The sequence below is a fragment of the Meriones unguiculatus genome, chromosome 10, assembly GCF_030254825.1.
Source record: "Meriones unguiculatus strain TT.TT164.6M chromosome 10, Bangor_MerUng_6.1, whole genome shotgun sequence".
Taxonomy (NCBI): domain Eukaryota; kingdom Metazoa; phylum Chordata; class Mammalia; order Rodentia; family Muridae; genus Meriones; species Meriones unguiculatus.
This window is the reverse complement of record NC_083358.1, coordinates 48,098,161-48,112,075: the sequence shown is the minus strand read 5'-3', so window position 1 is coordinate 48,112,075 and position 13,915 is coordinate 48,098,161. Positions and strand designations below refer to the sequence as shown.

The 13,915-nt window shown below is 39.3% G+C and overlaps 1 protein-coding gene across 10 annotated transcripts in view; it reads right to left on the bottom strand.

Annotated features, from left to right (window-relative positions):
• The window catches only part of Lrrc7 (leucine rich repeat containing 7), a 688,618-nt gene that overhangs the window by 126,559 nt on the left and 548,144 nt on the right, over positions 1–13,915 (bottom strand). For all 10 annotated transcript variants that reach the window (XM_060392421.1, XM_060392420.1, XM_060392426.1 and 7 more), the window contains 3 exons: positions 12,393–12,467; positions 5,446–5,590; positions 426–498 (listed from right to left, as the gene is read on the bottom strand). In XM_060392421.1, coding sequence (XP_060248404.1) covers positions 426–498; positions 5,446–5,590; positions 12,393–12,467 — 293 coding nt within the window. The remainder of the gene's footprint in view (positions 1–425; positions 499–5,445; positions 5,591–12,392; positions 12,468–13,915) is intronic.

Here is a 13,915-nt window from a genome sequence, read left to right as displayed (position 1 = left end):
TGGATAAGCAAATGTTTTTCTCTTTGGTATCTAAAATTATATCAAGCTTCTATATATACAAAACTGTTAGTGTGTAATCTCAATATATACATATTGCCAAGACTTGAAAATTTGATTCCCTTTTAGAAGAAATATTTAAGTGAATTTATACCTGCAACTCAGTAAAAAATATCAGAAAGATATTCTCTGGAAAGTACCATTGACAGTGTAGTTGCAGGTCTGATAGTCACTTTGCTTAAGAAAGGTTCATGGTTAACTATTTGTCATACTTTTAGAGCAGCAGCTGATTCAGTGTTCAGATATAAAATTATTAAGATGTATACAAACATTAACTGAGTGAAATACAGCCTAAAGGAAAAAAATTTGCAGAAATGTTTTGATATTTCTGGTCACATGCAGACTGAGGGACAGGTGTGTGTACTTACTTTCCGATTGTACTGGGTAGCATTGTAAGCTGATTGTCATCTACTTTTAGAGTCGTTAGCTTTTTCAGCAATCCTAAAACAGAGAAGAAATTTTACTTATACATCAGACGAAAATGATATAGAAGGAAAGCAGAGGCATTTGTGATGAATGTGTGGTGTTCAGAGTGGCTATGTTCTGCACATACAACTCACAAGCAGGCACAGACTAGCTTTAGTTTCTGTTGTGAAAGTTCACATATTGGTGGGAGTAAATCGCATCATAACATACAAGTAAGCAAACTCAGGGGCCACATACTTATCAAGAGATGTGCTTACACTTTCTTTTCTTGTTCTCTAGCAAATGGACCAGCTGAAATATTTCAAGCCAGCTGAGACTTAATATTGAACTAATTCCAAAGCACCAGTAACTAGTTTTCTTGTGTTACAGACTGGAGACAAATCTAAACCGAGCATAACAGCCAACAAGAGGTAAGGAAGGTCCTGCAATGAAGTGCTAATGATTATAGACTAGAAAAATGATCACACATGTGTGGTGCTCTCTGAGATTCCAAAATGCTGGCTTGATCAGTGTTAGGCACAAAAATATTGTGACTTTTAATGCATCACATCAAGCTGGCCAGGGATTGATGTCAAAACTATCTTTTCCATGTGTACATGTGAGAGCTTTATGTGCTTTTGTGTATGTGTACTTGCATGTATGTGTGTGTGGATGCATGTGTATAGGCAAGTGAAGGCCAAGGTTGGTGTCTGGAGTCTTCTAGGATGGCTCTTATATCTTGTTTCTTTGCTGGGACCAGTTATCTCCATCCTACCCAGAGCTGGCTGATTTTACTTATCTGGTTAGCAGGCTTGCTCTAGGATCCCCTGTCTCCATCTTGTGAGGCTAGAATTACAAGTGGATAGCCTGCAGGGTAGAGTCTTTCAGAGGCCCTCTGTGGTAGGCTCCTGTCCTGTTCCCTGTTTTCTGCCTCTCCCGATGTCTGGCCCGTTTGCCTTTCTGAGTGAGAATTGAGCTCCACATTTATATGGCTTGCTCTCCTAGCACATTATGCAATCACCACACAGTAATGGGAGAACAGCCACCTTTGGCAAAATTACCCCTCCTACCCAGCCACTGTACAGCCTGTAAATCAATGTGGTTTAAGTAGTTAAACCCCAGGACTAACATTAGTATTAGGTTAGCCTTTGCTTTATATGGGAACTATGTATATATGCTGTAGATTACCGTGTCCTGCAAAAAATTTGTCATGGAAATGCTAAATCCATGATCAGATATCTTTTGAGGAATGCCAAACTAAAGAAAATTAAACCATTTTCTTGAACAAAGTTTTTCTAGGAATTTTTGATATTGTAATGTGAAAATGTGATCCTCTGAAAGTGTCCTCAAATTGTGTGTACGTGTGTGTGTGCATATGTGTATGTGAGTCTGTGTATGTCCCCCCACAGGCACATGGCTACTGAGCATCCTGTGACTGTGTGTGTGTGTCTGTATGTGTGTTGAGCACCTTGTGACTGTGTATGTGTGTGTCTACATCTGTGTGTGTGTTTACATTTGTGTGTGTATGTGTCTCTCTGTGTGTATATGTCTGTGTGTGTGTGTCCTCACGTACATGGGTGTTGGGCATCCTGTGACATTCATGCTTCGTAAACACAATGTCAGGTCATGTCATCCCTTTTAATAGTCTGATAATCTTTTTTTTTTTTTTTAAATCCAGAGGAAGTCACATTAAGTCTGACGTAAAGCTGTGGTTGACTTGAGATTTCAGTACAGTTATGTTTTCTTCAGAAGCAGGTGACGATAATTGTCTTTTCTGTCAGACTTCTGCACAAAATACCTGCAACATGGGAGCTTAATTCTTCAATTTGAAAACAAAAGGATGTGGGAAACATGACATTCATGCAGCACAAATTTATTGTGCCACTCTGAATATCTACCGGCCCATTTACCTCTGTTCAAAAGGTGTCTGAATCGTTTCAGCTTCCCTAGTGTATGTTTTGTAACATAAGCTCTGGGATGTACAAGAGCACTCAACCTTGTTGACGAGTGGAACCATGAATTACATTAGAATATTTTGTTGCTCACAGCCCTGGTGAACTATAGGGATATTGAGCCTCTTTATCACTGTACTGGGTCACAAGAAGCTGAAGTATAAATGATAGAAGGCTGGAAGACACCAGGAAACCAGGTCAACATGAGCTTTTCCAGAAGGTCTGAGGCCTCTGGTTTGATTTTGAGGGAAACTTGAAGTAGGTTTGGACTGAGGCAAATGTTTCTGTACAGACTGGAGGGGAGGCTCTCATAGGAATCTTTATAGCAGAGCAAGCCAGGCCTTTCTACTCTGCGAGTCTGTGGAATTACATTTGCACAGCTGTTTGGCTGCTCACTCACTCCCTAACAATCTAGTCTGGACTGACTTAGAGCCTGACTGTGGGCCAACCACCAGCTCCTCTGAGGCTCTTGTCTTCTTTTTCCTCCTTTGTGTTTGCTCTTCCCACATTCTCTATTTTTTTTTTTTTTTTTTACTCTCTCTGATTTTGAAGCATTGGCAAAGAGGATGAGGAGGACTATTATTGTGATTGTAGATATTGTATAGATAAATAATTAATATGAATTCACCAAACATTAAAATAGCTTTTTATTTAAGTAGACATTTATCTGGCATTTGCAAACATTGTAATAGTGCTATGAAGACAAATGGCTGTGTACTCTCTAGTCTAAGTTCTTACAGGAGCCACCAATGGTATTTCAGAGCCTTTCTAACACTGTATTAACTAGTGAGCTCCTCAAAATGAGCACATGGTGTTTCTCCTACACAGTGATGAGTAAATGGAGCACAGAGACATCACATGACTTGTTGAAGTTCACATAGCTGACAAGCAACTTGAACTCAGGTATCTCCACTGTGGACTCTCTGCCTTTATCACTAAGTGATCATAATTTGAAAAGTAAAACATGTATTTCTACTGATTTCCTTTCCTATCTAAGAACACTTTTTTATTAAAACAGTCTGAAAGAGGAGTAGAGAACATTTCGCTCTTCCTGGAAACGGCACATGGAGGAACCAAGCGCAGAGTGGTCACTGAATGTGCCTTCCGTCAACTCTCAGCCGCAAGACTCACGACGGAATGGGAGTTTTGTTTTAGTTGTATTTTTTAATTAATTATATGGAAATTTGTTTTGTTGAATTTTGTTTTCGTTGTATTTTTTATTAATTATATGGAAATTCTTATCTCTTATTTTTAAAATTTCTGGTAGCTCAATAGCTCATCCATGTCTCAATAAAAAGAAGAGGTGCTCATCCAGTTGGTGCCTGTGGTGATTCTGGGGCCCAGAATAAAGCTCCCATGTCTGTTGGTGAATATGAGAATTCCTCAAGGAAAGCTGGTCTGTGTCTATAACCAGGCCCTGGGCAGATAACCAGATAAATGTTTTCATGAAATTTTTGTTCAGTGAGTAGCTTTGTGTTCCTGAGTTGCTTTCATCCTGAGAGAGCCCTTAGGGCCTGAAAGCAAGGTGTTAGAGTGTTAATGCCTTGTCTTCTGAAATGACTAGTTCTTAAATAAACCAGGTTTATTTAATTATGACACCAATTTCATTGTTTTCTATTCTATGATTATGTTAACTTCTTTCTTTTTGTCTTACGTATGGATTTTGCAGTTTCCCCTCCTCTTATACTTTATAGGTTTTACATTTTATCTCTATTTAAGTGGGAACATTTTTATTTTTAGCATACTTATTTAACTTCATTTTTCCTGCACACTTTTGGAGTTCTTTATTTCTTAGGTAAATAGTCATTCTTCTCAGCATGAACAAATTATTTTCTTTACTAAGGAGGCCACAGCACAGGCCAGACACACAGTCTCAGCACTGAGAAGGCAGCTATGGGCAAAACTATGTTTTCTGAATCAATGCATTTTGCCTGTGCACTCTCAGTTCTATGGAGTGGTGCTGAGGGTGTGGAATCACATAATCCACTCTGCTGTCTTGATTGGACAAGGCTCTTCCTAGCCAATAAGCCTCCTCAATGTTGCAACATACACACTAGCTCTTCTCACACTCATTTGGTGAACAAGTTTTATTTAAGGTGACTAAAGTTCAGATCAGAACCCAATATGCTCACTGCACCAGAACCTCCTGAGATGCAGCTGGGAAATATGAAGCTTTCAGTTATGTCTGATGATTGGAGAAACAAGGTTTGAAATGTGTTGTGTATGGAAATAAAAAAGTTATCACATTTATGAGAAAAGCTAGTGTGATTTTGTTAGAACCAGTGTTCTCCATAAGTCTTAAAGAATGGTTAAAGTGGTGACAACAGACTGAAGGAAGCAGGGAGACTGCCTTACCATCAAGTTTCACTTCATTTGGGTTATTTAGCCTGTGCTTTAACTTTCAGAAGCATTAGCAAGTTGCTGAATACATGACACATCTACTCCAAACAGTTAAAACCCCCACTTCAAAGTTAACTGATGATTATTCTACTTGAGACATCCCACAAACAACAGGAAGAATACAGAAGGATTTCTCATTATTCAAGTCTTTTATGACTTTACTCATAAAATTCATAAATAAAAAACCTAGTGTGCATGCTATACCTACTCATTTTTTTCTTACCTGCAAACATTTTACAACATATTAATATATCTTTAAAAAATAATGGAACTGTCTATTTTATATTCATACAGTTTTTGTCTTATTTACTTGTCATACACCATCACCAACTAACTCTAAATCTAAACACATACTCTTCTTGACAACACTGGGCTTCAGGACATTTGACAATTTTAAGATACATCAATTTAACAGGAACATTTCACTACAGAGTTAGATTCGACAGCTAAAGTTAACAGTTCATTTTAAGGTAATTGTAATATATTGTTTTATGATCTTGAATGCTAAATTTGCTAATTCATTAATGCCAGACTAGTATTATATTACTTACATGCATAAACAAGTTATACTGCCAAAAAAGAACAATCTATGCTTGACATAATTACGCATGACAAAATGTTACATCCTCACCTATTGAGTCAGGCAGCTGTTGCAACATATTGGATGATAGTAAGAGGTCCTCAAGGGCTTCGCATCCAGAAATATCCATGTCAACCGTTTCTATCCTATTTTTTGACATATCCAGGTATACCAGCATCTTTAGCTTCCCTATAGACTTGAAGACAGTGCATAAACTCAGGGTTAGTTGGGGGAACTTTCACAAGGCTCTTTGAGCTGTAAAAACCACAATGTTGTGAAGTTAATTTTATCCACAACAATGAGGATATGAAAGCACTGATCAAATGTACATTGGTTATAAATGGATACTGGTATATCCATTTGAAAACACAGAATCTCTACATGATCTACATACCCCTAGACCTATTCTGCAGAATAAAAACACATGTGCACACCAGTGGTCACAGATACATTATTCACAGCAGGCCAGTGGCAACAGCTCAAACCTGTCTCAACAACTGCATGGGTTAGCAAAAGTGGCCTGCCCTCATAATAGATATTGTTTGGCAGTAACAGTAAGTAAAGTGTTGAAATGTGGTATAAAATAGATGAGTTTTGAGAGGTGCAAGTCACACAAAAAACCCCACACATAATAAGATTCCATTCATATGCACTGTCTAAACCTGGCAAATTTATGGACAGAAAACAGAGAAGATTGCCCAAGATTCAGGATTTCTTGTAAGGGTGATGGAAATGTTCTCAAGTTAGGTTATGATGATGTTTATAGAACACTGTGAGTCTGCTAAAAAATCAACTCAGGTGTAAATCCTGTGAATTTTATCTCACTGCAGTGGTTGTAGTGGAATTCTGAATCAATGAAGCAGTCAGAACACAACGGTTCTCAAAGTTGCCCATGGAGTACTCAACATTGCATATTGTCTTTAAAGTTTAGATGTCTCAGAAAGAATTAAAATTATAATGTGGTGTGGATTTTGCTAATTACAGTGTGGAGGCAAGGAAGTCTTTGTACTCACAGATAAGACTAGGGGAACCTGGAATGTTAAACATACAAGCTTGTTTCTTCACAGAGAGGAATACATAACCTGTCATCCACCCAGAAGTCTATGAGAAGATGTTAATGCCTGATGACCCTTGTGAACTCTTTGTGGTCGAGGCTACATGGGACCCTCTCCCAGATCCTTTTCATCAGCTTGTTTTTCTCAGTCATTCTATAGAACCCATCTGTGTGGAAAGTGGCACATGTACTTTACAAAGAGTTTTGATGTAGTCATGTCTTATCTTTATTTAGCTTACTTTGTTCTTCAAAGAGATTTATGTCTGTTTTATTGCACACATGGAATTTAGTTAATTAGCACCAGGAAAGTTTTCACCAACTTGTGCTGTGCCTAAAATAAACTACTCAGGGTCATACTCCCAAAGTTTGAACCCACTGGGTTCTTAGTTATGTTGAATAGAATTACCTTCCTGCTTCCTGCAGATCATTATTCTGTTGGCCATAGTGGTCACAGAGAATTCTGCTTTAGAATTTGAACATTCTGCTCATTCAACAGCCCTTCATGAGACTCTCTATTATATGCTGCTATCTGTTTTACATACAGCAGATAGCCAAGCAGATATGTCTGGAAAGAAACTTATCTAGGTGAAGACAACAGAATTAAAAAAAAAATTGAAACAAATTCTCCTTGTGAAGTACAAGCTGATCTTCAACTCAAAACATTTCTGCTTCCTCCTTCCAAGGACTTTGATCATATCTTCTCAGCACCATGATTGATAAAGCAAGGTTTTTATATTTAAGGAGTTTACATTAGTGAAGGCAAAATTAAAAAAAATTAAAATATTTTCCATATGTCCATGAGAAATGAAGAAAGGAGAAAGGATTAAGACTTCTAGCAGTTGTAATTTGTCAAGAGGAAACTCAAAGGTGGCAAGATGATCTACTAAGTAAAGTGCCTCCTGCAGAAGTGCGAGAACCTCAGCTTAGTCTCTGGCATCCATGCAAAAAGCCAGGCACAGTGGTGTATACTTGCCATCTTAGTGCTAGTGAGGCAGAGATGACAGCCAGCCAGCCAGCCAGATAGATAGCCTAGCTGAGCCAGTGAGATCCAGGTGTAGCAAGAGATGCTGTATGAAAAAAATAAGATGAAGACTAATTGAGAAAGGCAACTAATATTGATTTCAGGATTCTACATGTGTGCACATACATATATACACATTTGTACACACACACACACACACACACACTAGCACACAAAGAAGGAAAAAGAAGGAACATGGAAGGGAGAACAGATTTCACACTCACAGAGAACCTTGGAAAAGTATGGCATATTGAGAGTGTTAGTAACTGAGATGTGTTCTGAGCTCCAATTTTCAAGAAGAGGACCACTGCAGAAAGGAGTCACATGTTACGAGGGCATGAAAACTATATTCTGTAGGCAAGAGGAGATACTAAAATGTTTGTAAGATAAGGAATGATTTGATTCCATCTGTGTTTGGAAAAAATAACTCCAAAGAACATTCATAGAGGCAGATTCATGATTAGAATCAAGGATGCTGTACTGTGGGCTTGAGACATCCAAGTTCTAGGCAAGCTAAAGACATATAGGGAGACTGTCCCAAAACAAACAAAAAACACGTAAAAAGAAATTACAGAAAGTTTCCCCTTGCTACTATATCCTAAATAGGATGGTTGCATAGCATTTGCATCGTAGTGGCTATTATCCAGAATCTAGAGTAGATTTAAGACATTTGGAAGATCCAAATGGTTAGATGCAAACATTGTGCTATGTCTTATCATGAACTTCAGCATCTTTAGATTTTGTCTTGTGGTATGCAGGATATTGGATGAATCCCCTAGACAATGAGGGGCGAATGACTACTGGATGGAGTATTTAGTATGCAGAAACCTAAGGCAGTGGACAAGAGGAGGAAGAAGGATGGACTCAAAAAAGATCTGAAGTCAAATCAAGGATTTCTGACTGACTGATTGAGGTGCAATGGTCAGCTTCTACTGTGGTCACTCAACTTGTAGGTGGACAACAGAAAACAGCTAGGTAAAAGCCTCTATCTTCCTTTGTTTCAGGGTATTTGCAGATAAGTGCCTCATGTATTTTGGTTGCTGGACAGTTCACTCATTTAATCCACCTATGGACACCTTACCATTTTTCTGTACTTATTTGACAAAGTATAAATAAACCAGCAAAATTAATCAATAGATAAATGCTGGGCACTGAGCTAAGAGTTTTATATATTTTAAATTTAATGTTCTATATTCTTGTGATACAATTTGCAATACAGATCAGCTACAGTGTTCACCCCTTCCCTTTCTCTGGGCCTGGAAGGAAAGCAGACTCATTAGCCCAGCTCAGAGCCACTGTTCGCAGCTGCTCTCTAACAGGTACTAATATTTGGAGCTTAAGGTTGTGGATAAAGTCCCCTAGGAAGCAAAGGCAATGACAGAAGATTGGGACAGAGTCCTCTTAGAATAAAAAAACAGAGGACAGGAAGGGCATGAAAGGAAGGAAGCAGACCTGTACATCTGAGGAAGTTGGCTTGTGAAGAAATTGTGAGAAAGTCCCCAGCAGAGCTTTCCAAAAGTTGTTGCTGTCTTCCCCAACCCCGCAGGACCTTAAGGGTCTAGGTCTTTCCACCCTGCATTTGTGGGGTATTGGAGAAAGGTTGCCAAGAATAGGGTTTTGACCTTGTGTGAGGACACTCTCATCAGAAATGGGAATCTGAAGAGGCCAGGGAAGCTACATGTAGAAGATGGAGAATAGAGAAAGTTCTTTATCCTTGAAGAACACATACAAGCACATGATTTCTGTGTGACATTACAGGTTGCCCTGAGAATGACAGCAGGAGCTGAAACCAAACCTTACTGGGATTGAACTAAAGATAATTCTGCCCCCAATAATCCTTATTAACTCAGGGCCCCATCCTGCCTGTTTAGGTCCCAGTGAAGCTATGTGGAAGCAGACATTAGAGGAGCTGGCTTCCAGAATGGAGGAAAAGAAGGCAGCAGGTAGCATGTCCCCAACTCAGAAGCATCACTTGATAAAAAATTGCTGCTTTACTATCATGTCCCACCCCAAGGACGTAATGAGTTATGGTAGCCCTCTGTGTTTCAGGAGTAAGAGACATTCTGTGTTGTATTCCCTCTTGTGTCTTTTAATCAGGAGAAGGATCTCCTTGAAGCTGCTCTCAATGCTGCCTTGCTCTTTCCAGCACTGACCAGCATTGGCTGTACAGTTTCTAAGCATTCCCTGGAAGTGAAACAACAGTGTTTATTTTTGAGTCTTTCAAACATCTTCTAAAGGTACCCTATCCTACAGCAAAGGTCTCCAGTTTTTAGGAACTCCAGTACTACTCTAGGTATAGAATGTTCCACTAGTTAGTGATAGAAGAAAGAGTGGAAATCACAAGATAAGGAAGGTACCAGAACATTTAGAAACAATATAAGCTCATGCACCATTTTCATAGTTTGGTATATTAACTTAAGATTGATAGTTGTAAGACAGAGCTTTGCAGTGCTCCATCTTGATCATTTTATTTGTCTTTCTGAGTTGTGGAAATTGAGTAAAAAAAAAGTCTATATTTCTATAGGTATATTAGTTTAATGTTAGGATGCATGAGCAAATGAAAAAGTATATCTCCCTCCTCACTTTTCACAGTAAATATGAAGAGTTATTCATCTTTGAGACTGACAGGTTGGATTGCTGACTGCACTGGAGTTGAGAAGGCATATATCTATGTAGAACTGGATAGCAGGCTGAGACCACTAAGGTAGCAGGAATGAAATATTCACACACAGGGCATGAAATTGAAAAGCTTCTGTAAAGCAAAAGACACTGTCGTCAGAACAAAATGACAGCCTACAGATTGGGAAAGGATCTTCACCAATCCTATATCTGAAAGAGGGCTAATATCCAGAATATATAAAAATCTCATGAAATTAAACAGCAACAAATCAAGTAATCCAATTAAAAATGGGGTACAGAGCTAAACAGAGAATTCACAATACAGGAATATTGAATGGCAGAGAAACACTTAAAGAAATGCTTAACATCCTTAGTCACCAGGGAAATACAAAGCAAAACAACCTGAGATTCGACTTTACACCCATCAGAATGACTAAAATAAAAAACTCAAGTGACAACACATGCTGGAGAGCATATAGAGAAAGGGGAACCCTCCTCCATTGCTGGTGGGAATGTAAACCACTTTGGAAATCAATCAGGTGCTTTCTCAAACAATTAGGAATAGTGCTTCCTCAAGATCCAGTTATACCACTCCTTATACAACAAGGACATTTGCTCAACCATGTTCGTAGTAGCTTTATTTGTAATAGCCAGACTCTGTAAATAACCCAGATGTCCCTTAATTGAGGAATAGATACAGAAATTGTGGTATATTTACACAATTAAAAAACAAGGAAATCATGAAAGTTGGAGGCAAATGGTGTGAACTAGAAAAGATCATCCTGAGTGAGTATCCCAGAAGCAGAAAGACACACTAGTATATATTCACTTGTAAGTAGATCTTAGACATATAATATAGAATAATCATACTAAAATCTGTGCACCTAGAGAAACTAAGCAAGAAGGAGGACTCTGGCTAAGATGCTCAGTCCCTATTCAGAAAGGCAAACGGGATAGACATCAGAAGAGGGCAAAAACAAGGAACAAGATAGGAGTCTACTACAGAGGGCCTCTGAAAGTCTCTACCCTGCAGGGTATCAAATCAAAGGGTGAGACTCATAGCCAAATTTTGGGCAGAGTGCAGGGAATCTTATGAAAGAAGGGGGAGATAGAAAGACCTAGAAAGGACATGAGCTCCACAAGGAGAGAGAGAAAAAAATCTGGGCCCAGGGGTCTTTTCTGAGACTGATACTCCAACCAAGGACCATGTATGGAGATAACCTAGAACCTCTGCACAGATGTAGCCCATGGCAGCCCAGTCTCCAAATGGGCTCCCTAGTATGGGGAACAGGAGATGACTCTGACATGAACTCAGTGGCTGGCTCTTTGATCACTTCCCTTTGAAAGGGGGAGCAGCCTTACCAAGCCACAGAGGAAGATAATGCTGACAGTCCTGATGAGACCTGATAGGTTAGGATCAGAAGGAAGGGGAGGAGGACCTCCCTTATCAGTGGACTGGAGAAGGGGCATGGGAGGAGATGAGTAAGCAGGGGAGGAAGGACTGGGAGGGAATGAGGGTGGGGGCTACAGCTGGGATACAAAGTGAATAAATTATAATAAATAAAAATACTAAAAAAGTAAAATTTACTTTGAAGAAATATTGAAACCGTCATCTTGGCTGAAAAATTATTTCTTCCAACTGCCTGGACTTAGTTTAGTGTGTTGAAGTGTCCAGGAGGTGGGGGCTTGCTCTGTTGGATGTGTGAGCATAACTCTAGTGTGTGGCCACTAATATCAAGGCTATTATCAGAAGTCATCCTTCCACTAGATGAAACTTCAGCAACAATCTACCTGTAGGATCCTACAGGAGAACCCGCCCCAGGGTGGTATCATGGAACCACCCTTTCACAGAAGGAAAACCTGACTCTGGTTCAGCTTGTATTGGATTCTGTGTGATCCTTGTGATTTTCAAAGGTGTAAGTAGGTTCTACTTGACAAGAAGCAGAAAAAGCCATTTCATTTGTGGAAGGGTTCTTAGAGCACAAGGAAAGGCAGCTGTACAGTTACCTATGAGAATAAAGTTGCTTTTGTAAAACAAAATGCGGATTAAAAACACAACCATGAGTTTATCAGCTTTTAACTTATCCTCCAGTGTGTTAAGATAATGAACACCAAGAGAAATCACAGATGTTTTTCTGCAACTCACAAAAGACATGGAAAATTAAAACCAAATCTGTAAAAGGCACTCAGTGCCTGAGGCCCTAAAATGTGTCTATTTCTTTCCAAGTGCTGAGAAAGGAGATGAGGATTAATGATTGAAAACATAACCACTGTTAGGATACATGCATGGCAAAGCATACGTACCCCAGGCAGCACCTGCAATGCATTGTTGTCCATCCACAGCTCCCTCAAATTCTGTATTTGATCCAGAACTTCAGGCTGGGTGAGAGGCAGGAAGAAAGAGAGGAGAGACAAACCAGGTCAGTCTTCCCTGATCATAGAAATTACATGTCATTTCTTGAATCTTGAGGTTTTATTTAGGAATTTATTATTAATATAAAAATTTCAAGTTTAACAGACCTCCAAAAAGAAAAAACAAGATAGTCAGATAGTAGACCTAGAGTTGTCTGGAACCAATCAGAACAATTATTAAAACTAAGACCAATTACCCAGACATCTTAATCTATTTCTTTAATATAGTTTATCTTTCATATCATTAATTGTTCTCTAATTACTTGGTAAATTTATTCTTTGCATAACTTAGCTTTTTTCTTTAACTTTAAAAGCTTTTATTTATTATTAGCGTGTATGGGTGTTCTACTTGCGTGTATAAATGTGCATGGTGTCCACAGTGCTTGTGGGAGCAAGAAGGGGCCTTAGATCCCCGGAACTGACCTTACAGACAGCTAATAAGCCTCAGTGTGGATAATGGCAATTGAACCTGGGTCATCCGGAAGAGCAGTCATTACTCTTTTTTTTTTTTTTTTTTTCAATGCAGTTTATTCAGGAACCTTGAACCATCATCTGACCCTGGGAAAAGCCAGCCCACAGCTTAAATAGCCTCTGGGTAGCCAACCCCAGCGTGCCATGTGGGCAATGCAGATAGGTCCACATACATGGAAGCAAGCCAGATCCTCAGCCTTAGCCAAATATGGAATTGTTCGTGACAGAGAGCACTCACCATCGGGAAGGTGGAAGGCGAAAACCAGCTCCATCTTTAAGGCATAGCATTCCGCAGCTCTCTACAGTTCCCCCTTTTTGTTTTAGACGCATCAGGCAAGAGTAGAGGTCTGATCTCTGATATTAGAAATAAATTGGGACTTTGTACCGATGTTCATTTAGGTGTCATCCACCCAAAGAGCATCAGACCCGTCAGATACCTTTTTCTCAGAGGCAGGACCTGGGGCATCAACCCGCATGCAACCAGACATGCTCTTCTCTGAGCATTTGAAAGCCAAGGCATCACTATTTTATAACACTGTACCCTCACTGTGGCTCTTTGCACATAATTCAGTTCTTATTGTGTGTCTGAGCAACACACACAAAATGCCTGTAGGCACAACTGTGATGTGATAATCATAAAGTCTCTGATTTCCCATCTCTTCATTTTATCACCACAGAACTGTTCATGATGATTATGGAGATCTGCTGTTGTGGGAAGCTCTTTCTTGCCTTAGAGGGAACTGCTAGGCGTTACTTCTCTAGGTCAGGCTGGCCAAACTTTCCCATTTCCAGCCCCTTTTTGCTGAGAAGTCTGGGTGACTGTGGGCATATAGATCTATGAAGTGGTATACAAATTAGGCCTTTACTGACAAAAATCATACAGAAATTTATTTTTAAACATTTTTGGAACACATATAATCTCAGAATTTAGTAAAGACAAAAGC